At 37.1% G+C, this 25,720-nt stretch overlaps 3 protein-coding genes across 5 annotated transcripts in view; 2 read left to right on the top strand and 1 right to left on the bottom strand.

The window, feature by feature from the left end:
* Positions 1–25,720, top strand: part of LOC109402509 (leucine-rich repeat-containing protein 15-like) — a 173,180-nt gene that overhangs the window by 58,579 nt on the left and 88,881 nt on the right. The window lies entirely within an intron of this gene.
* Positions 13,235–22,808, bottom strand: LOC109402478 (uncharacterized). Its single transcript, XM_062853517.1, has 5 exons — positions 22,361–22,808; positions 22,134–22,293; positions 14,454–14,746; positions 14,231–14,390; positions 13,235–14,174 (listed from the first exon to the last, which is right to left on the bottom strand). The coding sequence occupies exons 1-5, from the start codon at positions 22,806–22,808 to the stop codon at positions 14,060–14,062; spliced, it is 1,176 nt and encodes a 391-aa protein (XP_062709501.1). The 3' UTR covers positions 13,235–14,059.
* On the top strand, positions 22,909–24,345 carry LOC109621375 (rhodanese domain-containing protein CG4456). The gene is made up of 3 exons (XM_062849457.1): positions 22,909–23,549; positions 23,614–23,773; positions 23,831–24,345. Exons 1-3 carry the CDS (start codon positions 23,306–23,308, stop codon positions 23,937–23,939), a joined length of 513 nt encoding a protein of 170 aa, XP_062705441.1. The 5' UTR covers positions 22,909–23,305; the 3' UTR covers positions 23,940–24,345.

Below are 25,720 nucleotides of genomic sequence, written 5' to 3'. Positions count from 1 at the left end.
TGAATATATGCAATCTGAGTATATTCCGGGAGGATTGCTTGGGAAGATAACTAATCGTACTAAAAAAATAGCACAATATTCGTGGAGGATGGAACTTGGAGGATAACAAAACCTCGCTCAAGTTTCTTATAGAAAAAAAAAACCCAGATTAATCCACCTAGTGGTGATAGTGCCTTTCTCGTCGAATATGTACTCAAGAGCCATAAGCCGAAGTGTTTCTGAATTCTGAGAATAATCTAGAACAAAACAAATCTCATTTTCTTCTTTTGTCACAGTGCTCGTTGAATTATCAATGGGGGAGTAGAGTTGATAAAAAATGAATGTATTTAATGAAAAAATACCCAAACACAATTAAGCAAATTTGCTCATCGGATTTGGTAAGAAATTTTCTGGAAGACTCTTATTAGTTTGTTTCCTACGTATTTCAATCATTTACAGCAGGTAGAATGTCTTTATTGTGAAGAAATAATGAATTGTAAATCGTGTGTTTTTAGGGCTGGCAGAGAAGGTACGGGGCGAAATGGACCCCCATCGGAGCATAATGGACACCCCTGCATATTTTATGCTAATTCTTTGATTATATCGATCAGCTAAGTAATTTTCCCACAGAGATCGATATCATAGATAAAATACTCCATCTTAGACGAGTTTACATAACTTCAAAGTTAATTAAATAAACTTTAGGCTAATATAATCCAATTGATTTTTTCCAAACACTCTTAAACGCCTAAGAGTATGCAATGCGCTTACATCCATTTGTAATTGCCAGTGTTCATTTCGCCCCAAATCGACTAGAACATTGAAATTTCTATTTTGAGTAAATCCTAATCACAAACAAAATAATTTATCCATTGCTAAATCTACGTAAACATGCAGATAAGGTAGCAGTTCACTTGTTTTTATGGTGGACACACTCAAGCACTCGTAATACCTTATTTGCTGCTGCGTTGAAGTTATAAGAATTTCACCATATGAAAAACATATTTAAATTTCAATAATATTAAGGTTTGTTTAGAGGCATATGAATGGTACTTTTGAAAAATAGAACGATGACTTGTTCCTTTACACTTATGCATTAAAAGTTTAACATAAAAGTCAACGGTTTCGGCAAAAATAGGGGTGTCTATTTTGACCCGGGTGCTCATTATGCCCCGATCTCCCCTATTTATTTGTGCCCTTCCTCAAAATGATGAATTCCGAATAAAATTTCCAAGGGGGGCCCCTTTTGACTTCAGAAAAAAATCGAGATTTGTGTCAGCCATATTCAGAAAAACATCAATCATATCAAAGCCATAATCGAATTTGGAAACTTATTGATGACTCATATTCCGAATTCGAATGAATGTAATCAGTTTAGTACCTTTTAATTCCGCCCTATGTTGCCCTATGCCATATTCCAAGTTATGTATTATGGGGTTGTTCATAAACCACGTAGACCAAAATTTGGCAATCTCAGACCCCCCCTCCCCCTCGTAGACTTTCGTCCATACAAAAATTTTGAAATTTGTATGGAGCGTAGACTTTGGCCAGACCCGCCACCCTTCCCCCAAGAAGTCTACGTGGTTTATGAACGGCCCCTATGTTAAACGTATAAGCAGAGCTGAAAAATATCAAAGTTTCAGTTTGACTGCTTGACCACCTTCACTAGCACTAGATGCCGATCATTATCAAGATATTTCGGCAATTTTTTTTCTGCACACTTTAGCCTTTATTTTATTATCATTGGTTATAAAATTTATGTAAAATTTGATAAAAAAAAGTGCAAGCTAGTAATATTTCTCATAATAAAACCCATTCAAATTTCAACCGTGTTACAGAGCGCGAGGGCTCAACCAGTTGCATCAAAATTGTGTAGGGGAATTGTGGGTAAAATGAACAGGGGGGGTAAAATGAACAGGGTGGTGTTTTACAGCAATTAGCGTATTTCTGCATGTTTTAACGATTGGATTCTGTGTGATAGCGTAAATCATTATACTTCTGCAGATTTTGAACTTTAAAATTTAATAAACCACTTAATTATAACGAAAAGTTCAAAAGCCACGTGAAAAATATGCTCTGATGTAAAATTGAACTTATCTGAATTAAGGTCCATTCGCATATTTTTCGCAGAATATGACATATGTAATGTCATATTCCAATAATGTACTCCCAAAAGACAATATTCAGTTGAAAAAAATAATTAGGTTATGCTTTTAATACAATTTTAGGAACAACTTTAAAACCAGCATGACTTGGAGGTAAAATGAACAACTGGTTCAAACTTTATCCAATTTTTATAAAATTTTGTGCAATCTCGGTATATTGAGATCTAGAATACATATTATGACACAACTAGAGCAAAAAGTTAAGAAAAAAATATTTTGCGCTTATAAAATAAGATTTTTATCCTTAAAACCGCTTATTTTAGTACATTTTTTACAAATAATGATTTCAGCACATTCCAAATTTTATATCAAAAATTTTAAAAGTGTAGCATATAAAGTTTACATTGAATTTGGTGACCTATACTTGAATATATCGAAATTAAACATTTGAGCTAGTTTTTGAAGATATGTTCATTTTACCCCCATATTGTTCATTTTACCCACACTATTTTTCATGACTCTGTTCATTTTACCCACACTATTTTTCATGACTCTGTTTTCTTGCATTTTTTGCAATCGAAAATAATGTAAGAAAATTGTACTTTTTATCAATATTTTCTTCCAGAACTCTTAAAATATATTACCATCTACGATGTAACAGGGTAAAAAAGAAAGATTTTGTCATATTTCTATTGGAAAAGACGACAAACGCTTAGGGTGTTCATATTACCCCCAATTCCCCTATAGTAATTTCAACCGCAAAAGGAGATTGATGCTCTAAAAATTAAATTTCCCCATACAACGTTGATTCATCCTACTGTTCGATTACGTCTCAGGAATCTTAAATGGTGTGATTTGACAAGATCGCTTTAATTTTTATTCTTTTACGCATATTTATCGCTTGCGTTGATTTTGTTCACCTTCGTACTTTCAGCGATGCATCCAATTCTGATTCTGCAACACTGCTGGAAAGCTTAGGTGTGGTCAGAGACTATTTTCTTGCTGCCCATTTATCTGGTTACCCAACATTTTTGATAATTTGATGTTTCATATGCATGGGTTTGGTTCACTTTTTTAACTGGCCACTTCCGGCGGGATAACTGGAACCGGTTCCGGAACACAACCGGTTCAGGTATGTTATTTGTGGATTGATTGATAATTATCGGTGACATATTGCTGTGTGCCTTCAATATGCAAACGGTGCTCAAATGCGCTTTAAACGCGGTTACACTGTGTTACCAAAGGGAACTTTGCAACCATAGTCAATATCACCGCCAACCTAGGATTCAAAACCTCTCGCTGACATCGGGTTACTTGTTAGAAAATCTTACCGCATTTGGTATTTGCATTCTGAACGCACACAGCAATATATCGGAAACAGTTTGTTAAGCGTTACGCGTTTCGATCAACTATTCTTCGGTCATCGTCAGACGCATTCAGTTGGATTCACCCCTTCAACTTCGTCAGTTTAATAAGCGGTTCAGATATGGTCTGAAACTATTTTCCTGCTTACCGTTCATCTGGTTATCGATAAAGCCACTATTTCGTGTGTCACATGCATAGGTTTGGTTCAGTTTTTTAATTGGTCACATCCGACGGGATACATGGAACCGGTTCCGGAACACAACCGGTTCAAATACGGTATGAAACTATTTTCCTGCTAACCATTCATTTGGTTATCGAAAAAGCCGCTCTTTGATATGTCGCATGCATGGGTTTGGTTCACTTTTTTAATTGGCCACTTCCGGCGGGACACCTGGAACCGGTTTCGGAACACAACCGGTTCAGGTAAAATATTTTCCTGCTTACCGTTCATCTGGTTATCGGAAAAGCCGCTTTTTGATGTGTCGCGTGCATGGGTTTGGTTCACTTTTTTAATTGGCCACTTCCGGCGGGACACCTGGAACCGGTTTCGGAACACAACTGGTTCAGATACGGTATGAAACTATTTTCCTGCTTACCGTTCATCTGGTTATCGAAAAAGCCGCTCTTTGATGCGTCGCATGCATGGGTTTGGTTCATTTTTTTAATTGGCCACTTCCGGCAGGACACCCGGAACCGGTTCCAGAACACTACCGGTTCAAATATGGTCTGAAACTACTTTCCTGTTTATCATTCAACTGGTTATCGAAAAAGCCGCTCTTTGATGTGTCACATGAATAGGTTATGTTCACTTCTATATTGATGACTTCCGGCAGGACACCCGGAACCGGTTCCGGAACACTACCGGTTCAGATATAGTCTGAGACTATTTTCCTACTTCTCGTTCATCATATAATCGAAAATGCCGTGGTTTGTTGGGTCGCATGCATGGGTTTGTTGCATTTTCATATCTGGTTCCTTCCGGTACCCCAGATCCGGAACACCTAAATGGCCATAACTCCGGAACGGCTGGACCGATCCGAATCATTTTCAATAGGAAACAATGGGACCAGATTCCGCGTCGAATGAACCGTCGGTCATTAAAATCGGTTGATGTTTACTATCTAAAAGTTAGGTGACCTTTTTTGTACACACACACACACACACATACGCACACACATACATACACACACACACACACATACACACACACAGACATCATCTCAACTCGTCGAGCTGAGTCGATTGGTATATAACACTTGACCCCTCCGGAGGCTCTATCAAATTTTCGTTTTTGGAGTGAACATATAGCCTTTCGGTACACCTTGGTGTACGAGAAAGGCAAAAAGAAGTTGAACGTTGGTTTTTTTTTTTCCTGGAATTTGTCAATAAATATTAAATAATCGTTTTTTTTTCTTGTTGTCATGGTCACTAGATTTGTGGACTCAGTCTTGTTTCGATGAAGATGGGCGGAGAAAACTGACATTTAAAGCGTAGCGTCAGAATCACCAGTATTGGGCGAATTTACTGGGGGAACGACTGGCGTCACAAAAAATTCGCCAGTTTCGTATTGATAACTTCGTATTGGTATAACTCTAACACAAAACCAATTCAATGTGATGAATTCTAGTCAATTGTGAATCAATGAACAATGATGAAATATGTGCTAGCATGAGTCCATGTTCACGCCACCCTCCACTCATTAGATCATGGTCCATCGTGCAGGAGTCTCGATACTGGTTTTACACAGAGTGCAGCAAGCTTGTTCTTCACCCTTCATCGTCATGTACCGTTGCCTTGCACACTGCCGAAGATCATGCTTAGCACACGTACATCAGCTATTTTTACAGGTTTTTGTTTTTAAATAGCAAAGCAATGATAACCGTACACATCGTAGTTGCTACTCCGTGATTGGCCAGAACAATCGAAATTGCACAGAGAACCAATGATTCGTGCTTGGGACTAGCTACGCTCTCTCAATGTGCACAATTCGGAAGTTCAATATTTGAAAGTCAATAACGGTGCTGGCCGGAAAATCAATAACAGCTTTCCCGGGAAGCTGACTAGACTGATAAGAGCAACGGTGGACGGTGTGCATAATAGCGTAAGGATTTCGGGTGAACTATCCAGTTCATTCGAATCTAGACGGGGACTACGACAAGGTGATGGACTTTCCTGCCTACTATTCAACATCGCCCTGGAAGGTGAATTTCGTTAGAGTTTGACAGATAAACGATAACATTTTACCGAAATTTTGTATTTTTTTACAGAATTTCGGTAATAGTAGTTTACGCAACAAGGTGCAGAATGGTGATTTTTACAGCACGAGTCGTACATTTATCCAACGAGGCTTGCCGCGCTTCTAATTCAGCTTTCAACATTTTACCTGAAAATCGACGATCACTCGAAAACTTTCGAGCAATTCTGACTCCGCCTTCCACAATCGCGTCCTCATCCATCCTATCGAGAAAACCAACCGACCAACGAAAGTAGTCGCACGCTTCTCATTTCAAGTTTTTGCGTCCTTATAATTCTTTATTACACCAACGAACCTAACCTCAAAATGACTGACAATTCACAGGTCATTTTGACAGATGTAACATGAGCATGAAAAAGACGGCAACAAGATCGATTAAGTAGAATATATTATCCATCTTTTTCGTGCATGTATGTGGCCTGTCAAAATGACCTGAGAAATGTCAAACATTTCCATGGCCAGCTTTGTTGGTGCAATGAAGAATGCAAAAAAATACTGTGACATCCGGTCTCCCAAATATGTATTGGAAAATCTCATATGCAGTTTTATATATGTTTGCTTACTTACAAATTTAAGAAAAAAATGTCCTTAATATTCCAAACTTTGGCGTCCCCGTAGGTGTAAAATGCTCTTTTCTTCCACATAATGTTTACGATATCGTTGCGCCCTCAATAGGAAAACTTCGTTGCTCAGATTCGTTCAGGATTTCCTCCAAATATTTCTCAGAAATTTATCCGGCATATCCTTTAAGAATAGCTCCAATAATTCCTCCATGGGTCCTTTAAGAAATTTATTCAAAAATATTGCCTAAGAACTTCTACACAAACTCCTTGAGAAATATCTCAAGAGTATGTTTTTCTTGGAATCTAGGCATGAGCGACTAATTTATGCATTTCTCCAAGTATTCAGAATATATTTTCAAAAAATCGTGCACAGGTTTCTCCAAGAATTCTTCATTACACCAACAAAGCTAGCCATGAAAATGTTTGACACTTCTCAGGTCATTTTGACAGACCACACACATGCACGAAAGAAACGGATCATATATTCTGCTTTATCGGTCTTGTTGCCGTCCTTTTCATGCTCATATTACATCTGTCAAAATGACCTGAGAATAGTCTATTTTATGAGCCGATTTTATGAATGAATTTTGACAGGAGGTAGTGTCCAATAACCCGTGAAAACCAACATCATCATCAACATTGTTGTCACTTCGTAAAATCGCTCATTGTCAGTTGTTTTTAGGTTAGGTTCGTTGGTGTAATGAAGAATACCTATATTCGGAAAATCCTCCAAAAATTTCAATAAAGGATTTTTTCAGAAATTTACCTATAAAAATGTCTCAATATTTTTTTCTACAAATTCCACCAAGGATTTCCCGAGAAGTATATCCAGGTATTTCTCCAGGAAGTTCTTAAGAAATTTCCTCTGGGAGTGCTTCAAGAATTTCCCTGGGATTTCTTCGGATATTCCTCCAAAGATTCAAAGAAATGTACTTCCCAAGATTTCTGTAGGGATTCTACTGAAGATTTTTTCTAAAGTTCCATCAGGGTTTCTCTCAGGAATTCCTGTTGGTATTTCGTTCGAAATTCCTTTGAGGAGATATTTATATGGCGTCTTTGGTGATAATTGTAGGAAAAACATTATCCTAAAATTTTGCCGAACATCTCACTGTAGTAAAAAGCTTCCCAACTGAGTTATGGTAAAATGAGTCCAGGTGAGTGAAAAGAACCTTGCCTGAAGGGAATATTGGGGAAACCCAGAAGGAACTTCCAGAAAAAAAAATCTGGAGAATGTTTTAGAAGAATTTTCAACCAGTTTCGAGATGAATCTATGAGAAATTTCTATGAATGAAGAAGTGCCAAGGACAGTTCCTGGAGGAATTCCTAAAAGGATCTGTGAAGAAAATACTGGAGAAATTTTCAAATAAATCCATGGACAGCAATGCATTTAGAAGGGATACTAAGTGGAATCTTTAGATGAATTCTTGCTAAAATCATTCTAATAAATTCTGTTAAAATTTTCTTTTTGTAAACATTTAAGATTTTTTAATAAATCCTCAAGGAATTCTCAAAAAAAAATTCTGTAGGTAATCCTGGAGAATTTTTCAAGAAGATTTTTTGCAAAATTCATATAAGAAATTCCAGCAAGATAATTACATAAAAAATCGAAAAACGATAAAGCATGGAGAGGTTTCCCGGAATAATACTTGATATGCCGCAATAATTAAGTCACTTCCTTGGGGCGTACCAGTATAGGGGGCGCTGAAATTAGAAAATGTTGAGTAACCAGCAGTGATTTTACCATGATAACACTGGGTACGTAGCCGTTTCAGAATGCGTTGAGCTGCTAGTAAAACTTCCTACCCGCATAATCATGAACTGTAAATGCAGCGTTTCTCATACTGTAGATGACTATTAACAATTGTCATTTAACCATTTTTCAAACTATCCGAGATAACAGTAAGCTAACCATACCACGTACAGATTTGCCAGTTTGACAAATGGTAATCTGCCAAATTACAGTATGTTGAATAGGCGGTTAAGATAGGTTACCCGACTAGATGGACATTACAAAATTATAACAAGCTGTGTTATTTTGTTACAATGATTTTTTATAACAAGGGTTGTTATAAAACATGTACCGTTAGTAGTTAAAATAACAAATATTCTAACAAAGTTCCCACTGAAAAGAACAAAAATGTGATAACTTGTGTTATGATCATAACAAAAATATTACAAAACTTGTTCCATTAAATAAGATAGAATTTAACAAAATTATAACAAATTGTGTTAAAATTCTTTTGACACCTATTAGGGTAAAAACTAATTTTTTATACTCGTTTTTTGGGTAAATATTTTTAAGTGTGTTATTCTATTATTAGAAAAAGTAAGTAACATGAAAAAATAGTTTCCAGAAAGTTGTAAAATTTTTGGATCCGAACGGGATTTGAACCAAGACACCTACCATCGGTAATAGTCTGGCGCCTCTGCCAATGAGACCAACACGGCTCTTGAAGAGAGCGATGATATAAGCTTTACTGGTTCTACGTATTGTCAGTTTCCTTATTCAAATCCTTGTTTGTCAGACGCACACGAGCGGGATAGTATGACGTCACATGGGGCTTGTTGACGTATAATAGACTTGATTTGTCGTTAGTGATTTTGTTTTAATCTATCACAATTATATCATATGCAGATAAGATAACAGCTGTAGATATAATTTTGTTATATTCCACATTTTTTTTATTTCAAGAAATGAAATGGAATCTATCACACAAGGGGTATATCGTCACGTTTGGAGAAGGCAGGGAGGGTTGAAAATTTCCAATTTTAGCGTAACGTATTTAATAGATGTTCCCTAAGGTCGAAGCAAAATAGGTAGAATTAACAAATACCATGTTATAATTATTTAGTACCATTTTTGCTTTATCCATGTTCGATAACATTCACTACTTGGTATATTTTTTGGCGAAATTAGAACAGCAGTACTGTTTTGGTATTCATTGTAATCGTTTGTTGTCTTCAACTTGAGGGTTTTATCGGCCAAATAGCCTGAAACTTGCTCACGCAGTACCACAAAGTACTCTATGAAAGCAGCTGTTTTGTTGGTGAGGATTCTTATTCGATTGGCACATCATCCGGGAACTTTTCCGGTTTTGGATTAGAGTGCAATAAAAGAACCCCAAAAAATAGAAAAAGGATAGCTGTGAAGTATTTGATTTCCAGCTATATTCTAGCTTACAGTTTGTATTGATAATAATGTTTACATCCGACAAGCCATGGTGATATCCCAACAGATTTTTTTATTACACCTTCTAGCCGTAATGATATCGCATAACGAATTTGGCAGATTATAACTAAATGATAACAAGTTCTGTTACATTTTTTTTAAACAAATATGATGCCGTTCGCAAATTACGCGTCGCTCAAGGGAGAGGGGAAAGTACAACCGAGCGTTACGGTCCATACAGGACTTTCATTCAAAAAAAGGGTAACGCTCAGTGTTTTATTTTACCGATTTCGTGACATGAAGAGTTAAATGATCAATCCACCTATAAGTGAGATGAAAATAATATTTTTTTCAAAAAATGCATATAGACGTTTGATGTCCTCGGCAAAGTTGTGCAAAATGCAATTTTAAACAACTTTGTCAGAGACGTTATAATGCTTAATCTCATACTTTACGAGATATATTGCGTTGTATGTGCATGACCCCTAGAAATCATATATTTTATCATAACTTTTTAACGGGATTTTGGACATTATTTGCGTCTTCTACAAAATTGTTTGGAATGTGAAAAATACATGGTTTTGCTAAATATAAAATAACGCTAGTTTATAAAATTGCAAAGTTATTTACAAATTACTGATTTTTATAGGGTAACTTTGAACTCGTCTAACTTCTTTCGGCGCAAAATGGCGCAGAGAACCGTTTCGAATAATGAAACAATTATTTTTCTACTATATGAAAATGGCTTAAACTTTTGTAGACAAGTGTATCCTTTATGGGTTATGGTAGAAAAACAAACAATTATCAAATATTGGAATTATTCATTAACTTCTTCATTTAACGAGATAGAATGTCGTAATGTTCAGCAAAATTGTGTATTTTTATATGTTCAACAACTTTGCGGAACATGCAAATTATGTAAAAATTCTGGATTAAAAGTTATAATAAAAATAAATTTCTGAGTGATTTATTAATATGTTCATTTTTTATAAATCGTTAAAATATGCATAACGTTTTACCTAGATTTTCTACAATTGTTTGCTTGTTCTAAAAAGTTATTAAGCATACAAAAATACGCAATTTTGCTGAACATTGCGACATTCTATCTTGATAAATTAAGAAGTTATTAAATAGTTTCAATATTTGATAATTATTTGATTGTTTACCATAACACATAAAGAAAACACTTACATACAAAAGTTTAAGCCATTTTCATATAAAAGAAATATAGTTGTTTCATTATTCGCAACGATTCTCTGCGCCATTTTGCGCTGAAATAAGTTAGACGAGTTCAAAGTTACCCTATAAAAATAAGAAATTTACAAATAACATTTATTTATTTCAAAAGCTAGCGTTTTTTGATGTTCAGCAAAAAATGTATTTTAACACTCCAAATAGCTTTGTAGAAGGCGCAAAGAATGTAAAAAATGCCTTTAAAAAGTTATGACAAAATATAAGATTTCCAGGGTTCATGCACATACAACGCAATATATCTCATAAAGTATTAAATTTAGCTATATGACGTCTTTGACAAAGTCGTTAAAAATTGCATTTTGCACCACTTTGCCAATAACATCAAACGTCTATCTGCATTTTTGAAAAAAATATTTTTTTCATCTCACTTATAGGTGAATTGATCATCCAACTCATCATGTCACAAGATGCGCCTTGTTTTATGTAGAAACTTATCCGAAGAAACTATAACTCAAAAATCAGCGGTTGAAACGTTATTAAAAAAAAGCGCACGAAATCGGCAAAATAAAACACTGTGTAAAGGAAGAGAAGGGGGTGTTTAAAAATGACGATTTTCGCGTTGCGTTCAAAATAAATACTATAAGTTTTGTTTTATGGCGTTTGGCTCGAGTGGTCAATATTACAAAAATGATCACACTATTTCGCGTCAATACTGAAAATCCAACAAATTTTGAAATTATTTTGTTACAAAAAATGTAGCAAATACTACAATAAATGTGTTACGAAATTATGTTATAGGCAACTATTTTAATATGCATAATGTAACAAATGCTGTTATATATCTGTTTGAATAAATAATACAATTTTTGTTATAGTTTTGTTTTAAAAATAATAACAAATTTTGTTACAATTTTGTTATGTTTATTCGCCTATAAGAATCCTTACAACAAAATTATATCAAATTATGTTATTTCTAACAAGGGTTGTAATAATTTTGTTATAATCTTGTTAGGAGCTTCTGGTCGGGTTACCATAAAAAATCGCTCGTTTTCTCGAACAAATTTTTCGCAAAACAGTAAATGATATGGTCAATTTATTATCCAGTTTTTCAGTCAATTCATTGCATGGCAAATAGTTAGAGAACAGTAAAACAGTAAATCTGGAAGAAAAACGAACGATGTATGCGGTACTCTTGACTTATGGTCATCTATGGTAAATTAAGCTTATGGTATATGGTTCTTCTGCATTAAAACCGTTAAAATAAAAAGTCTGTTATGCGTTCACCGGAGATTTTTTTATTTAATAAATATTCCACCTCGACTATAGCTCCAAAGCACATCACTTTTAGCAACCTTCACGCATAATACTGCTGGAATCACCCGACTCGCGAGGCATGTAATGATACAATCCTGGATTCGGTAGCACCTACGCTTGCACCTAAGATGATTACTCGGGTCGTCTTCCGGAAGGGGGCGAATTTCATACAATTTGCGGAGCCCCGCAGTCGCACAGAGTCATGTGGAATGAGACTCATACTGTTGGAGAAAGTTCACGAATTCTGCAATATAATTAACACCCGATGAGTTATGAGTATCACTACAATATGGAATAATCATGCAAAACTTACCCCTGACTAATCCGGACCACTCCAGAAACTTCAGCTCGTTCACCTCAGCAAGTTTTTATTTGGGGTTTTCACACATCTCACAAGCGACTTCACGAATAATTTTGTTTTTTTCTTCTAAAAAAAACCGCAAACTGAGAAGTTCGGGCTTTACAAATACCAATATGTGCAACAGTTTGGCAAACTGTTCAATTTAAGTGGCATACAGTGATATACACATGTATAAGTGTGCTGCGCAAATATAATCACAAACCATTTGAGAAATGGCCAGTCCGTATTCCCACCATGTTTCACTAGTTTTCATCGCTATAATATTGAACCATTTCTGCACAGTATAACAAACTGTTACAAATTGGTATGCGTTACTTAGACCGTAGCTGATGGTCGAATGCTACGAGCTTCATAGTTTTCAACAGAAAAGTACCTGATTGTGGTACAGTAACATTAACAGAAACTGGATACGTACTGTTTGGAACATAATCCAAATTGTAATTGTTTATGCAAGTAGCTTCTTGACAAAGGTTCAAAAGTTCCAAATCATCGCAGTAGGTGACGGATGAGAAGAACGTTCCCAGAAGCCGGATGTTCATGTCTGGCATCTGGCAGAATAGAGAGCGGTACAAGTAGGCAAGTTGTTTATGAATAGCTCAGGATGACACATAAATAACAAAACAGGCTATCATTGTAAAACTTGTAATTATCGAGTTAGTATTGAATAGTACGATAACATAATAATAAGAAATATTACTATCATGCTATTAGCCATAATAACAAACATAATCAAGAATTGCAAACTTAGATATGATGTCAAAATATGTTATTCTTTAGTTATTGGTTTGTTGTTCATCTCTTCCCGGGATTGACAGTTTGGTAAAATTTCAGCATATCATTTTGTTCCATACCGATTTTCACCTTAGTAATGACATTCTCCTCATACTGTTTCTTTTCTCGACTGCACTTGCCTACTTGTCCTCTCCTCTTCTCTTCTTGGCGTAACGTCCTCATTGGGACAAAGCATGCTTCTCAGCTTAGTGTTCTATGAGCACTTCCACAGTTATTAACTGAGAGCTTCCTCTGCCAATGACCATTTTGCATGCGTATATCGTGTGGCAGGCACGAAGATACTCTATGCCCAAGGAAGTCAAGGAAATTTCCTTTACGAAAAGATCCTGGACCGACCGGGAATCGAACCCGTCACCCTCAGCATGGTCATGCTGAATACCCGTGCGTTTACCGTCTCGGCTATATGGGCCCTTATATCGATACCATTCATGCCTTTGAAAATGGAGACAGCGAGAATTGATCTCGCAATCAACACCAGCAAGACGAAGAACATGATTGCTGGTAGGTCAATATTGTCAAGCTATAACACATGGCAGGCTAAAATGAACTGGTCACGTCGCAAGGATGCCGCAAGAACAACAGATGAATAATATTCAGTACTCTACTTAGTTAATCAGGAAAAACCCGGCACCTTTAAGGCAGGCCACGCACAAGATGGCTGTTAGCGGTTAAATAGGACCTCTAAGAGCATTCGACGCCCCCAGGGCCTAATCCAGTTGAGAAGTTCGCTACACTAGGTGTAAATTGAACGGATCGAACTGAAGTCCACCAAATGCCAAATCTACCAAAAGAGTGCATTAAAAGTTCCGTTACGACGTAAAGAAGAATACTTCGTGCAAGTGTTGTGTTAGTGATGCAGACAGAAAGAATAATAACCTGCTAATAAGTATGATGGTTTATTATTGTAACCATATTTCTATCTAACTAAACACTACAAAACTAAACCATAAAAAATAATTCATGTCATGAATATAATAATTCAATTTCAATACAATAGTCTGGAGTTGCCCCAGAACAGTCCAATATTAAGCAACGGCGCGTAGCATATTCAATCCAAGATCCAACGTAGTTCTTCACCCTGTGAAAATCGCATTGTCGTTACATTATCGAATAAACTATAGTTGAATATCTTACTTTCTGAATCCCAACTCAACAGCGGCGAGGGCGGCAGTTGCAGCTCGATTCCCCGAACGGCAATAGAAGATAATCAGGTCGTCCAATCCAGGCTTGCGTCGGCCGTATTTGCACAGAAACGCATTCGTCGGGAGTTGTAATTCATCGGATACCGTAGCAACTGCGAAAAGTTTGGAACTTAATCAAATCCATGTATTCTTTAGTTATGGTACGACGAACTCACGAGGTATGTGTATGCTGGTTGGAATGGAACCGGTACATGCCACCTCTTCCGGCTGGCGAACATCGATCAACAGCACGTCAAATTTATATTTTAGTCTGATAACTTCTTCGTACGTTGCCCGTAGATTGTCCGCGATACAGGTTTTATTGAATGGATTTACAGAACAGGGATCCGCATCTCCAAGGCATGTGAGTGGCCCAACTATGAGGACACCGGTCAGCGAGATGAGTATCGAACCTACCATGATGTTGATGTTTTCGTGCGGCGGGGCAACCCGGAAGATATGCGCTCTTCTGCGGTGTAAGCTTAGCTATCAGTTCACAACCACACTATTCAATTAACTACTTAGCACAGAGCCAATATAGCCGGACAATAAAAGCGCGTGTGTTCTACAGTACCACGCCTGGTGTTTTGTGGCTCAAACGATCGCTATGAACGTGATCAAAACTTTGTATCTGTATCTCAGTTTCAAAGCTGCATGCGAAACTAGGCTGGTTCAACAAATGAGAGAAAAAAAGTTGGCAAAGCTTACGGGACACTCTTCGGGCTTGGCCGCAAGGTAGAAAAACTGTGCTGGCACAGTTTACGTTTTCATTCTAAATCACAGCACAAATATAGGGTAAGGTGGGGCAAAAGTTCGACCCTAGTTGAAAATTCAACTAATTTCAAAAAATCGAAGAAGAAAAAAATAAATACATACCGTGTGATGATTCTACCATCCATCAGCTAAAATTTTTCAATTTTGAGTTACAACACTTTTTGTATGTGTGTGTTTTATTCGAACTCTTGCCCCACCACTGGGGCAAAAGTTCGAATCTAGTGTTTGTGGAATTTCGCTAACCGTAGCACACTATTTTGACACTTTGGTAATAGGAATACATGGAACCACTTAATATTTGATGTTGGAACTGGAATACACTTAAAAATTCGATCTGGATTTTACCCAAATTAGGGTTAAATTTACTAAACCAAAAATTTGTAGTTTTCCGCCAAATTCAGATAAAACAACATTTTTTTTTCAACCTAAATCGAATTTTCTCACTAATTCCATCACTCTTCCACATGACTCGAACTTTTGCCCCACTATGTGTAAAATATGATTTCCAAATCTTTTTTGCAAAAAGTTATACATGCTAAAGCATCTTCAAAATATACCTAGTTACGCCCCAAAATAAAATATCGAATTCGATTTCATTACAATTCCATCCCATGCGATGGAAGGACCATCGCATGTTACATTTTTTGATCAAAAACCAACATTTTGTCATAACTTTTTGGAATATTGATCAATTTTCATAATTTTTTGAGTGAGAGATTTTTTTCAAAAAAAGTTCGAACAACCTCAACACCCGAAAGATATAATTTGAATTGAGCTCAAAAACACAAAAGAAACTCTTGCCCCACTTTACTCTATCGAAAATTGGAAGATATCCAGTCTCCAGTAAGACATCGGTTTGTTTTTCTCGATCAGGCTAAATGGAGCATTTCCAGCTCAACATACGAATCGCGTAGACGCAACGTTTTTCAATTGAAATGAAATTTTACTCATGTATGAGCCTGTTCCTGAAAATGCTCTTCATTTTATTTGTTTTGCAATACTCGTTCCCTAAATTTTGAAAAGTTAGATTTTTTCTTTAAAATTTTATAACTCAAAAACGGTTTGTTGAATTGAAATGATGTCTTCGAAGATGTTTGGAGATATTTGAAGCACTTCTAGATGAATACACGAAGGACCAGAATAAATACACTGAGAGTAATATTCATCGCGGATCTATGTTAGATGTCATATAATGTCAATTTTCCAAAAAAAAACTTAAGATTCAATATTTTCATCATTGTTTTTCTGTGGAAAGCTGACTTCCAGCCTTAAAATTGATTGATTGATTGATTGATTTGTCTTTATTAAAGCCTTAAAATTTGCCAAGTTGCCCATTTATCTCTTTATTTTTCAACGTTTTTGAAAACGTGCAACATGAAACAATTTTTGAGATTTCTTATATCAAAAATAGCTTCTACGTACAAATTTCCAAGAAAATAACTAAGTATATTTTCTTTTCCTACATTCAACCATATGTAGGTTACAGCATACAGGGCCCATATAGCCGAGGCGGTAAACGCACGGGTATTCAGCATGACCATGCTGAGGGTGACGGGTTCGATTCCCGGTCGGTCCAGGATCTTTTCGTAAAGGAAATTTCCTTGACTTCCTTGGGCATAGAGTATCTTCGTGCCTGCCACACGATATACGCATGCAAAATGGTCATTGGCAGAGGAAGCTCTCAGTTAATAACTGTGGAAGTGCTCATAGAACACTAAGCTGAGAAGCAGGCTTTGTCCCAATGAGGACGTTACGCCAAGAAGAGAGAGAGAGAGGTTACAGCAAATTGAGAAAAAAATGAACCTTATTAAAACTTATTCGAGACAGTCTGAAAATTCACGAAACATCTCATAAGGTCCAATTAATTTTTTCCTTATTTTATTTTTTTTTAATTCGCTGTAACTTGACTACTTGAGTATGATTAGATGAAGGAAAAAAATAATTGTTGTTCCATTGGAATATGTTCGTAGAATTTATTTTTGATATAAAGGATCTGAAAAATTGTTTGCTTTTGCTTGTTTTGAAAACCGATGCAAAACAAAAATTCGAGAAAAAATAGAAGCATTTGGCCATCTTGGGCTAGATGGCAAATTTTGAGGCTAGAATTCAGCTTTCTACAGAAAAATAATAAAAAAAACGAAGGGTAAGGTTTTTGAAAAACCTTGTTCATAAATATTTCCTTCTAATCTCTACAGCAATTCTTTAAGAAACATCCCAAGATTTTTTTTTTCAGATGTTCAGAAAAGCCTTTGCATTTTCAGCAGGAATTTCTGATGAATTTGCTGGAGGAAATCTTAAAGAAACTCATCGGGGTTTCTTTTTGAAGTTCATAGAAAAGTTTATTGAGGACTTGTTAGAAAAAATCCTGGAGAATTTCTTACCAGCCTGGAGCCTCGTAGCCGTGCGGTTAGGGTCACCAAGCTTCTAATCGCACCATGCTATGGGGTGAGGGTTCGATTCCCGCTCCGGGCGATGAAACTTTTCGTGAGAATAGTTTCTTCTCCGTATCCACTGGTGCATGCTCCGTGTGTCCCTTGTCTAGTGTTTAAGTATCATTCAGTCTGTACAGCCTCTGGCTGAAGACGGTGTCCGCGTCTTTTTTTTTACCAACATTCTTGAAGCATTTCATGAGTTTCTCCAGAAATACGTTCACAGATTGTACCAGAAATATTCTCAGAACACCCTCCAAATATCATTGAATATTAAAGTTTCTGCAGGATTTTCTACAGCAAATCTATCAGAAATAGTTCCTGGAGATATTTCGCTAGAAAATCATTCAAGAGTTTCAAAATCAAATTTTCTTGAGATTTCAACAGGGATTCTACTGGAGATTTCTTAAGAAAATCATTCAGGAATTCCTGCTCGGATTTGGATTTGGAAGAATTTTTGAAAGAATCTCTGAAGGAACTTCTAAACAAATATCTAGAGTAACTCCTGGTGATACCTTTGGAAATTCCTAGAAGAAAGTCTTGAAATTTTCTGGAGCAATTTGTAATGTTATCTCTGGAATAATTCCTGAATGAATGACTTATTCTCCCAGGAAGAAACTTCTTAAGATTACCTCCTTAATTCTGTGAAAAAACAATCGTGAGAAATTAGTGAGAAACTCTGGAAGTAATTCCATGGATAAAATGCTTAAGAAATTTCTGGGGGGAGAAATCCGTAGAGAAAGTTTTGGAATCTCTTTAAAATGTTGGCAATTTTTTTTCAGAAATTACTGATAAAAGTGTCCTTGAAGAAATCATTCAATAAATTTCTAAAGGAATCCCTTGAAGAACTACTGGGGATACACCTGGAGAAATTTCTGAAGGAGTCAGTATACAAAAATCCCTGATAAAGACAAATTGCAAGAATAGCTTCTGGAAGAGCGTCTGGGAATTCTAAAAAAAAACTTAGAAACAAATTTTGAAAGAATCTTTTGAAGAAACCTTAGAAAAAAAAATCTAAAGAAAAACTCCTAGATAATTAAATGTTTAAAGAAATACATGAAGACATGCATGCACTAATTTCCTGTTCAAATTTTACCATGGTTTGTTCCAAAAATGATGCCCAAAGAATCACTTACAACTACTACATACGTAGGCTGACCATCCGTCCCGTATTTAACGGGACAACAAAATTTACAAACGCTCGTCACTGGAGCATAGTAAACGTTTTTGACTCAATTACACTAGTTTACAAAATAAAACGAAAGTCGTGAACTTGTGTCAACGATCAAAATTTTTTAAGTACAATTTAGCACTGATTTCGAAACCGTGCTTCAAAAAATTTTAAGTAGAGCAGTTTTCGAGTTTTAGCTCAATATCGAGTTTTACAACTTTTAATAATATGGAATTTACTAAAATTCAAATATCTTGCGTTTTGTACAAAAAAATTCAAATCTTTTTCCATAAATTGAAAGCTGAATACAATACCATTCGATCATCTGAATGCAGGATTTGCGCCAAATTGATGAAATTCAAGATATTGACGAGTTTTGGGGACGATCTCCTTAAATTTTAGCTAAATTTGCAAAAATATATTAAGAAATGTATTTTTTTCAATACGAAAATAGCAATTTAAAAATTCTTTCTAAACGTTTATTTGACATATCATATGTAGGCGAGTTACAGTAAAAAAATCAGCTCAATCGGAGCATTGGTTACGGAGAATTAGATGTGTGAAGTGAGCGACGTTGCTTAAAAATAGAACAAAAATCAATTTTAAATCATCAGCCTTGTATGGAAAGTCGAAAAAATTTCCGCTCTACTGGAATTTTTTTCCTTCGCGTTTTTGAACTCAGGGCATGATTCTACACCAGAAATGATCATCAGCTTACCGAGTTCAAAAATGCTGTAAACTAGTGTTATTGGTTCTTTCTAGCTGAAATAGCATTATTAACAACATGAAGTTCTGTTTTTGGACATTGATGTGCTTTTTGTTGAGTTTCCGAAATGTGTTCCGTATTTAAACGGGACAAATCTGGTAAGCCTATACATACGGAGGATCTCGATGCCTGTTGATTTATAGCTTGGCATTTTACAGTAATGGGGCCGTACACAAATTACGTCACGCTTTTAGGTGGGATGGGGAGGGGTTGGCAGAATGTGACGGCCCTTTCAAAAAATATTGAGATGATCCTATACAAAAAATGTGACATAGGGGGGAGAGGAGGGGTGGTTGAAAATGGTCGATTTTTGCGTGACATAATTTGTGTATCTCCCCTAATACAATTTTTCTTTCAATCTTTCGTGAGCGGTGCATAAAAAGAAGCAACAGAATCGTATAAAGAAAGCTTTTCAATATGAAAGAACATTCAGTTTAAAACACAGGGAACTAAATCAATATATAAAAAAAAAACAGATTAATCTGCCTAGTGGTGATAGTGCCGTTCTCGTCGAATATATACTCATGATCTTTCCAAGTCGAAATCTTTTCAAATGCTTTATTTACTTCTAACAAAGCCACTTTCGAATTGGGAAACTTATTGATGGAACTTATGTTCAACGTGCGGGCAAAGCTGAAAATATCAGCCTTTCGTAACTTCAGCGAAGCATCCAACGCTGCTTATGCAATACCACCGGTAGTCTCTTATGAAGTCTGAGCCTATTTTTTTGCAACCATTCATCAGGTTATCAAAAAAGTCGAGGTTTATTATGTCCCATGCATGGGTTTGGTTTACTTTATATTTGGCCAATTTCTGTGGGGCACACGTGCCCGTTCCAGAACACTACCGGTAGTTTTAAATGTGGTCTGAGCCTATTGTCATGCTAACCGCTCAAGCCGCTATTTATGTGCCATATGCATAAATTTGATTCACTGTTACATTTGGTCACTTCTAGCGGGACAGCTGGAACCGACTCTATGTCACTATGGGTTGTTCCAAATATGATCTGAGACTTTTCATTGCTAATTGCTCATCAAGTGACCTAAACAGCCTCGAATTGATGTATCGCATGTATGGGTTACATTTTTACATTTGACCACTTCTGGTGGGACACCTAGAACCGGTTGTGGAACTCTACGGATAGTCTCTAATGTGATCTGAGGCTTTTTTTTAACCGTGTCTAAAAAGCCAAGATTTGATGGCATGCATAGATTTGATTCCCTTCTAGATTTGACCACTTCCAGAGGGACACCCGGAACCGACTGCGGAACACTACTAGTTTTTCCATCTGATTTTGTCTGAGATTTTTAACCGTTAACCGTTCATGAGATAATTGAAAAAGACATTTGATGTGTCGTGAATATTGGTTTGGTTCTCTTTTACATTCGACCCTCGGTATCTGTGACAATAAACATTATCGAAAAAAAATCAGTATCGCTAAGTCACCCACGAAATGAAAGCTAAGGGTCTTCTTTTTTCATTTGGTGCTAAGAGGGAAATGTTCTATAGAGGGTTTAGAACAATTTTTAATTTTTTTCGTGATTTCTAGAACAAATTTCCGACAAATACCCCTTTTTTGGGTACTTTTTACCTAAAATTTGTAGGGGAATAATCGCCGATAAAATCTTGTACCGACTTTTCGAACCCTCTAAGCAGAATACCCTCTTCGAATGCGTGTAATCAGTTTCGTACCTTTTAATTCCGCCCTAATTGCTTATCCTTTGACAGATACGCGTATTTCGACTACCACTTGTAATCTTCCTCAGTGTCAGTTATCTACTAACGTACACTGAGGAAGATTACAAGTGGTAGTCGAAAGCAATTAGGGTGGAATTAAAAGGTACGAAACTGATTACACTCATTCGAACCCCGATAGAACATTTCGCGCTTAGCACTAAATGAAAGTATAGACCCTTAGCTTTCATTTGCTGGGTGACTTAGCGATACTGATTTTTTTCTAATAATATTCTTTTACCATAGACAACGTGGACTACGTTCGGCGAGACACCCGAAACTGTTCCGAAACACTACCGGTTATCCCAAATATAATCTAAAACTATTTATTGCTAGCCGATATCAGGTAAAGAGCCACGATTTGATAGTTGCATACATGGGTTTGGTTCACTTTTATATTAAGACACTCTCAGCGGGACACCCGGAACCGGTTCCGGAACAGTATCAGTAGATTCTAGTGTAGTCTGAGCCAATTTCCTTGCTAACCGTTTATAAGTTTATAGAAAAGGCCACGATTTGATTTGTCGCATGTATGTGTTTGGTTCACTTTTATATTTGTAGACCCGGAACCGGTTACGGATCACTAACGGTTCAAATATAATCTGAAACTATTTTCCTAAGACTTGACCCCTCCGGGAGTTCTATCCAGTTTTCGTTTTCGGAGCGAACATACAACTTGGTGTACGAGAAAGGCAAAAATCAACATAGATATTGATCCCAAATTGACATATATTTCGGCAGACGTTGATTATAAGTATTCCAAAGATAACCAAACAGAAGAGTTATTTTTAGCATCAGGATCTGTCTCTCGTGATGATTGTTTGAAACCTGTTTTGTCTCCCAATAAGATTAGGGACAGGCATTTGGTAAACAATTCTTAGCAGCATATTCTGACCATGATCCAACGTAGTTTTTGACACTTGAAAAAGAGAAAAAAATATATGAAAGTACATCAAAGACGAAATTGTTTCACGAGCCTTACTTGGTGTACCCCAACTTGGAGGCAATATTTGCAGCGTCTGCTGCTCGATTACCTTCCCGGCAAGAGAAGATAACAGGATCGTTCAAGCCCGGCTTCCTTCGGTTGTATTTGCACTGGAACTCGACCACGCCGAGTTGCAACTCTTGACCAACGACAGCAACTGAGAAAAATATTTTAGAATCTCAAATACAAATCTTATTCAACCAAATTGTAGACCCAAATCTTACGTGGAATATTGATGCTAGTTGGAATGCTCCCGGTACAGTTCAACTCCTCCGGTTTGCGCACGTCGATCAGTAGCTTTTCCGGGTGGTTGGGCAGATCTACGATCTCGTCGTAGGTAGCCACCAAACAGGGTGCGATACAGCTAGGGGTGAACTTATTCTCGGCACAAGGGTCCACTGCAGCTCCGAGGCATTGGAATGGAGCCGCCACCAATAGGGCAATCACCAATGAGTTGGAAAGAATTGGCATTGTGTAGATCTTCGGGAGATGATCTGAAGACAACTGACTCGGTGGCTGGAAGAGGATCAATAATATATATGCGAATGAAGCGATACGGAAGTGATCTAAATCGTGTTTGTTCTTAGTACATGCAACGCGTGTGGATGAGTATTTTGCTCTTGACTTACGCACGTCTGATAATATGGTAGACGTGATATGATTCAACATCATTGTTTGCTGATGCACGTGGTAGGTGTAATCTACACATTCTATGACTTAACCGATGTTTCGCTATAGTTCTATAGTTCACGAAATGATCTCTAACCTATAAGATCAACACTTTCATTGTTCTTTAACAAAATAATTTGAAGAATTAAGTTTCAAATCTGGTTCAAAGCAATACTTCATACTAGCATTTCCATCTCACGCAACGTTACTACTATAAATTTACAGTATTGATCACGTTCTGTGCGATCGCTAAGAGTCACCGGGCCGCTGCACTAAAAAGCTTATAGAATATTGTGTTTGTATAATGAGAGTTACGCGTAAGCCACAAAACAAAACATTCCGCTCATCGTTTAATATGTTCTTTGTACTTGTGGCATGGCAAAATGCACATCTTCCGGGATGAGCACACAGTCCATCAGCACCTAAATCATATAAAAACCTACAGATGCAAATCTTCTCCATATAGTCTTTACTCTTAACGCCATTCGGGAATACCCAACATGGCTAGACAATTTTTCGTATCGCTAACCGCTCTCCTGATCGCAGCACCGCTCGCCTGCCTTGCGGAAGTGAATCCCTGTGTCTTAAATCCGTTCAATAAAACATGCATCGCGGACAATCTACGGGCAAAGTACGAAGAAGTCATTAGTCTTAAGTATAAATTTGACGTGCTGCTGATCGATGTCCGCACGCCGGAAGAGCTGGCATGTACCGGATCCATTCCAACTAGTATCAACATACCTCGTGAGTTCTTGAATATTTTAATGAAAGGGATTGAAAAAATGATTCACAACTTCTAATTTCTCAGTTGCCACGGTCTCCGACGAGTTAAAACTGGCACCCAGTCTGTTTCTGTGCAAATACGGCCGAAAGAAGCCCGGCTTGAACGATCTGATCATATTCTATTGCCATTCGGGAAATCGAGCTGCAACGGCCGCCCTCGCTGCTGTTCAGCTGGGATTCAGAAAGTATGAAATTCAAATATTTTGATAAAACTTTGAGTTGTATGATGTGTTTGCTTCCAGTGTGAAGAACTACGTTGGATCTTGGATTGAATACGCCACGCATCATTGCCTGCCGTTGGACTGTTCCGGTGCTACGCCAGAGCCTTGTAAGACCACAACTTCTATGTGAGAACATCCATTAGTTATGTGACAAGATGAGCAACAAACGGGGATCAAAATTTAAAATTCAACACAAAAAAAGTTTTGAAATGGCATTTATAAGTAATTTAACTTTACCATCCTAACATAATTGATGGATTGTTCAAAATCGAGAAAATATAAAGTTTAAAAAAGATAAGATTTGAACAATAAAATAGTAGAATAAGGTGAATTTATTCTTTTAGCGACAACTACATCTGTTACTACCACTACTGCTGCCCCAACTACAAGTACTGTTGTAGCCACTACAACTGCTACATGCAATAGTAAACCTTCAACTGCTGCTTGTCTTATACGTGGACCGCCAGCACCCCGAAGAGGACGACTACAATTGGTACCATGTAAACTAATTAGGATGTTAAATCCTTGTGACTAAATATATCGTTATTCTGAGACAAAGACACCCCTTTTTCATTTGACTGACATACAGATACGCTAAATAGACAATTACATAGTTACAGGAAGAAAATCGAACTTGTTGTACTCAAATTATGGGTCACGATTGAACCATGTAGACTTAATTTGGACTTAGATTATCACTTCCTGATAGGAATGATCCTTGAACCTTGAGTGCTTCGTGTTAAAGCTACCAAACCATTACTGTGACTTAGACTTCTTCTAAATGCCCGAATTCGGGTAGTGAGAAAACGGACTCTGTGTGGAGCGGACCTGGTGTGATGGTTAGAACACTTGACCATCACGCCGAGGACCTGGGATCGAATCCCACTCCCGACAAACTCGCAAAATGTGAGTTCTTCCTTCGGAAGGGAAGTAACGCGTGGGTCCCGAGATGAACTAGCCTAGGGCTAACAATCTCGTTAATACCCAAGCAACACGACTTGTTGCTAATCCAGTAACAGCAACCTTAGTGCAATTTATTCACTGTCCGTATTACGGACGACAGAACACAATTGCTTCTTCTTTGAAACCCAAAAAGCGCAGATTCTGAATTCTTATGCAACATAAACGAGGAGGAATGATAAAAAAGATGGGAAAAGATTTCGTCCAGACTCGAACCATGGACACCAGGAGTATTCTCTACTCACCTTACATACTACACCAAAAGCTCTGTGAGATAATCGATGCTCAACACACCATAAAAGCTACTGAAGTTACTTGTTACTTTATTGCAACTTCTTTGTCACAAGTTAAAGAACTGACAAAATGAAAAGACGCTCCAGTGTTATGTAACGCATATGGAACCTAATCTGAACAAACAAACCAGAGTTAGATGTTTCATGCTTGTTACATAACACATTTAATGTAAGCTGACTGTATTATCACTAGCGAGCAATATGTAAGCTCCGCCTCCACGAATCGATGTCAAACACGTGGTAATTTGTGATTTCTATGAAACAAAGCCGCAACTTTACGAATTTCGGAGTTTAAATGCAACTCAACTGACAAGATGGAAGTTTCGTGTGCCTCTAGTGCAACTCATTTAGACCAAAGCATCACACTTAATTCAGATTGCCGGGATATCAGCATTTTTCCATTCTTTTCCCGAGATTTGCACAGCCGAGTAATCAGCAAACAACAATTTTGCTGAGATCTCAGCAATTTTGACAGTTCATTGCTGAGCTTCGGCAATCGTTTTGCTGAGAGTCAGCTAACAAATGTCACTTTTTGCTGGGATATCAGCTGATAGTTTTACTGAGCAGACGGCTGTGCGCGTTTTTGCCGAGCCCGCAAATCTGTTTTGAGTGTGATAGAAAGCCACAATCTGTATGATGTTGCAGGTGCTGCTTGGGT

This window comes from Aedes albopictus, chromosome 2 (genome assembly GCF_035046485.1).
Source record: "Aedes albopictus strain Foshan chromosome 2, AalbF5, whole genome shotgun sequence".
In the NCBI taxonomy this organism is placed as follows: Eukaryota; Metazoa; Arthropoda; class Insecta; order Diptera; family Culicidae; genus Aedes; species Aedes albopictus.
This window is presented reverse-complemented; position numbering and strand designations above follow the sequence as displayed.

Coding starts and splice junctions, on each gene's coding strand:
- LOC109402478 (XM_062853517.1), bottom strand. CDS start 22,808: ATGATGTTGAATCATATCACGTCTACCATATTATCAGACGTGCGTAAG. Junction 22,294..22,360: donor AACTAGCATCAATATTCCAC/GTAAGATTTGGG, acceptor TATTTTTCTCAG/TTGCTGTCGTTGGTCAAGAG. Junction 14,747..22,133: donor TCCAAGTTGGGGTACACCAA/GTAAGGCTCGTG, acceptor CTTACACCGCAG/AAGAGCGCATATCTTCCGGG.
- LOC109621375 (XM_062849457.1), top strand. CDS start 23,306: ATGGCTAGACAATTTTTCGTATCGCTAACCGCTCTCCTGATCGCAGCA. Junction 23,550..23,613: donor AACTAGTATCAACATACCTC/GTGAGTTCTTGA, acceptor CTAATTTCTCAG/TTGCCACGGTCTCCGACGAG. Junction 23,774..23,830: donor GTTCAGCTGGGATTCAGAAA/GTATGAAATTCA, acceptor GTTTGCTTCCAG/TGTGAAGAACTACGTTGGAT.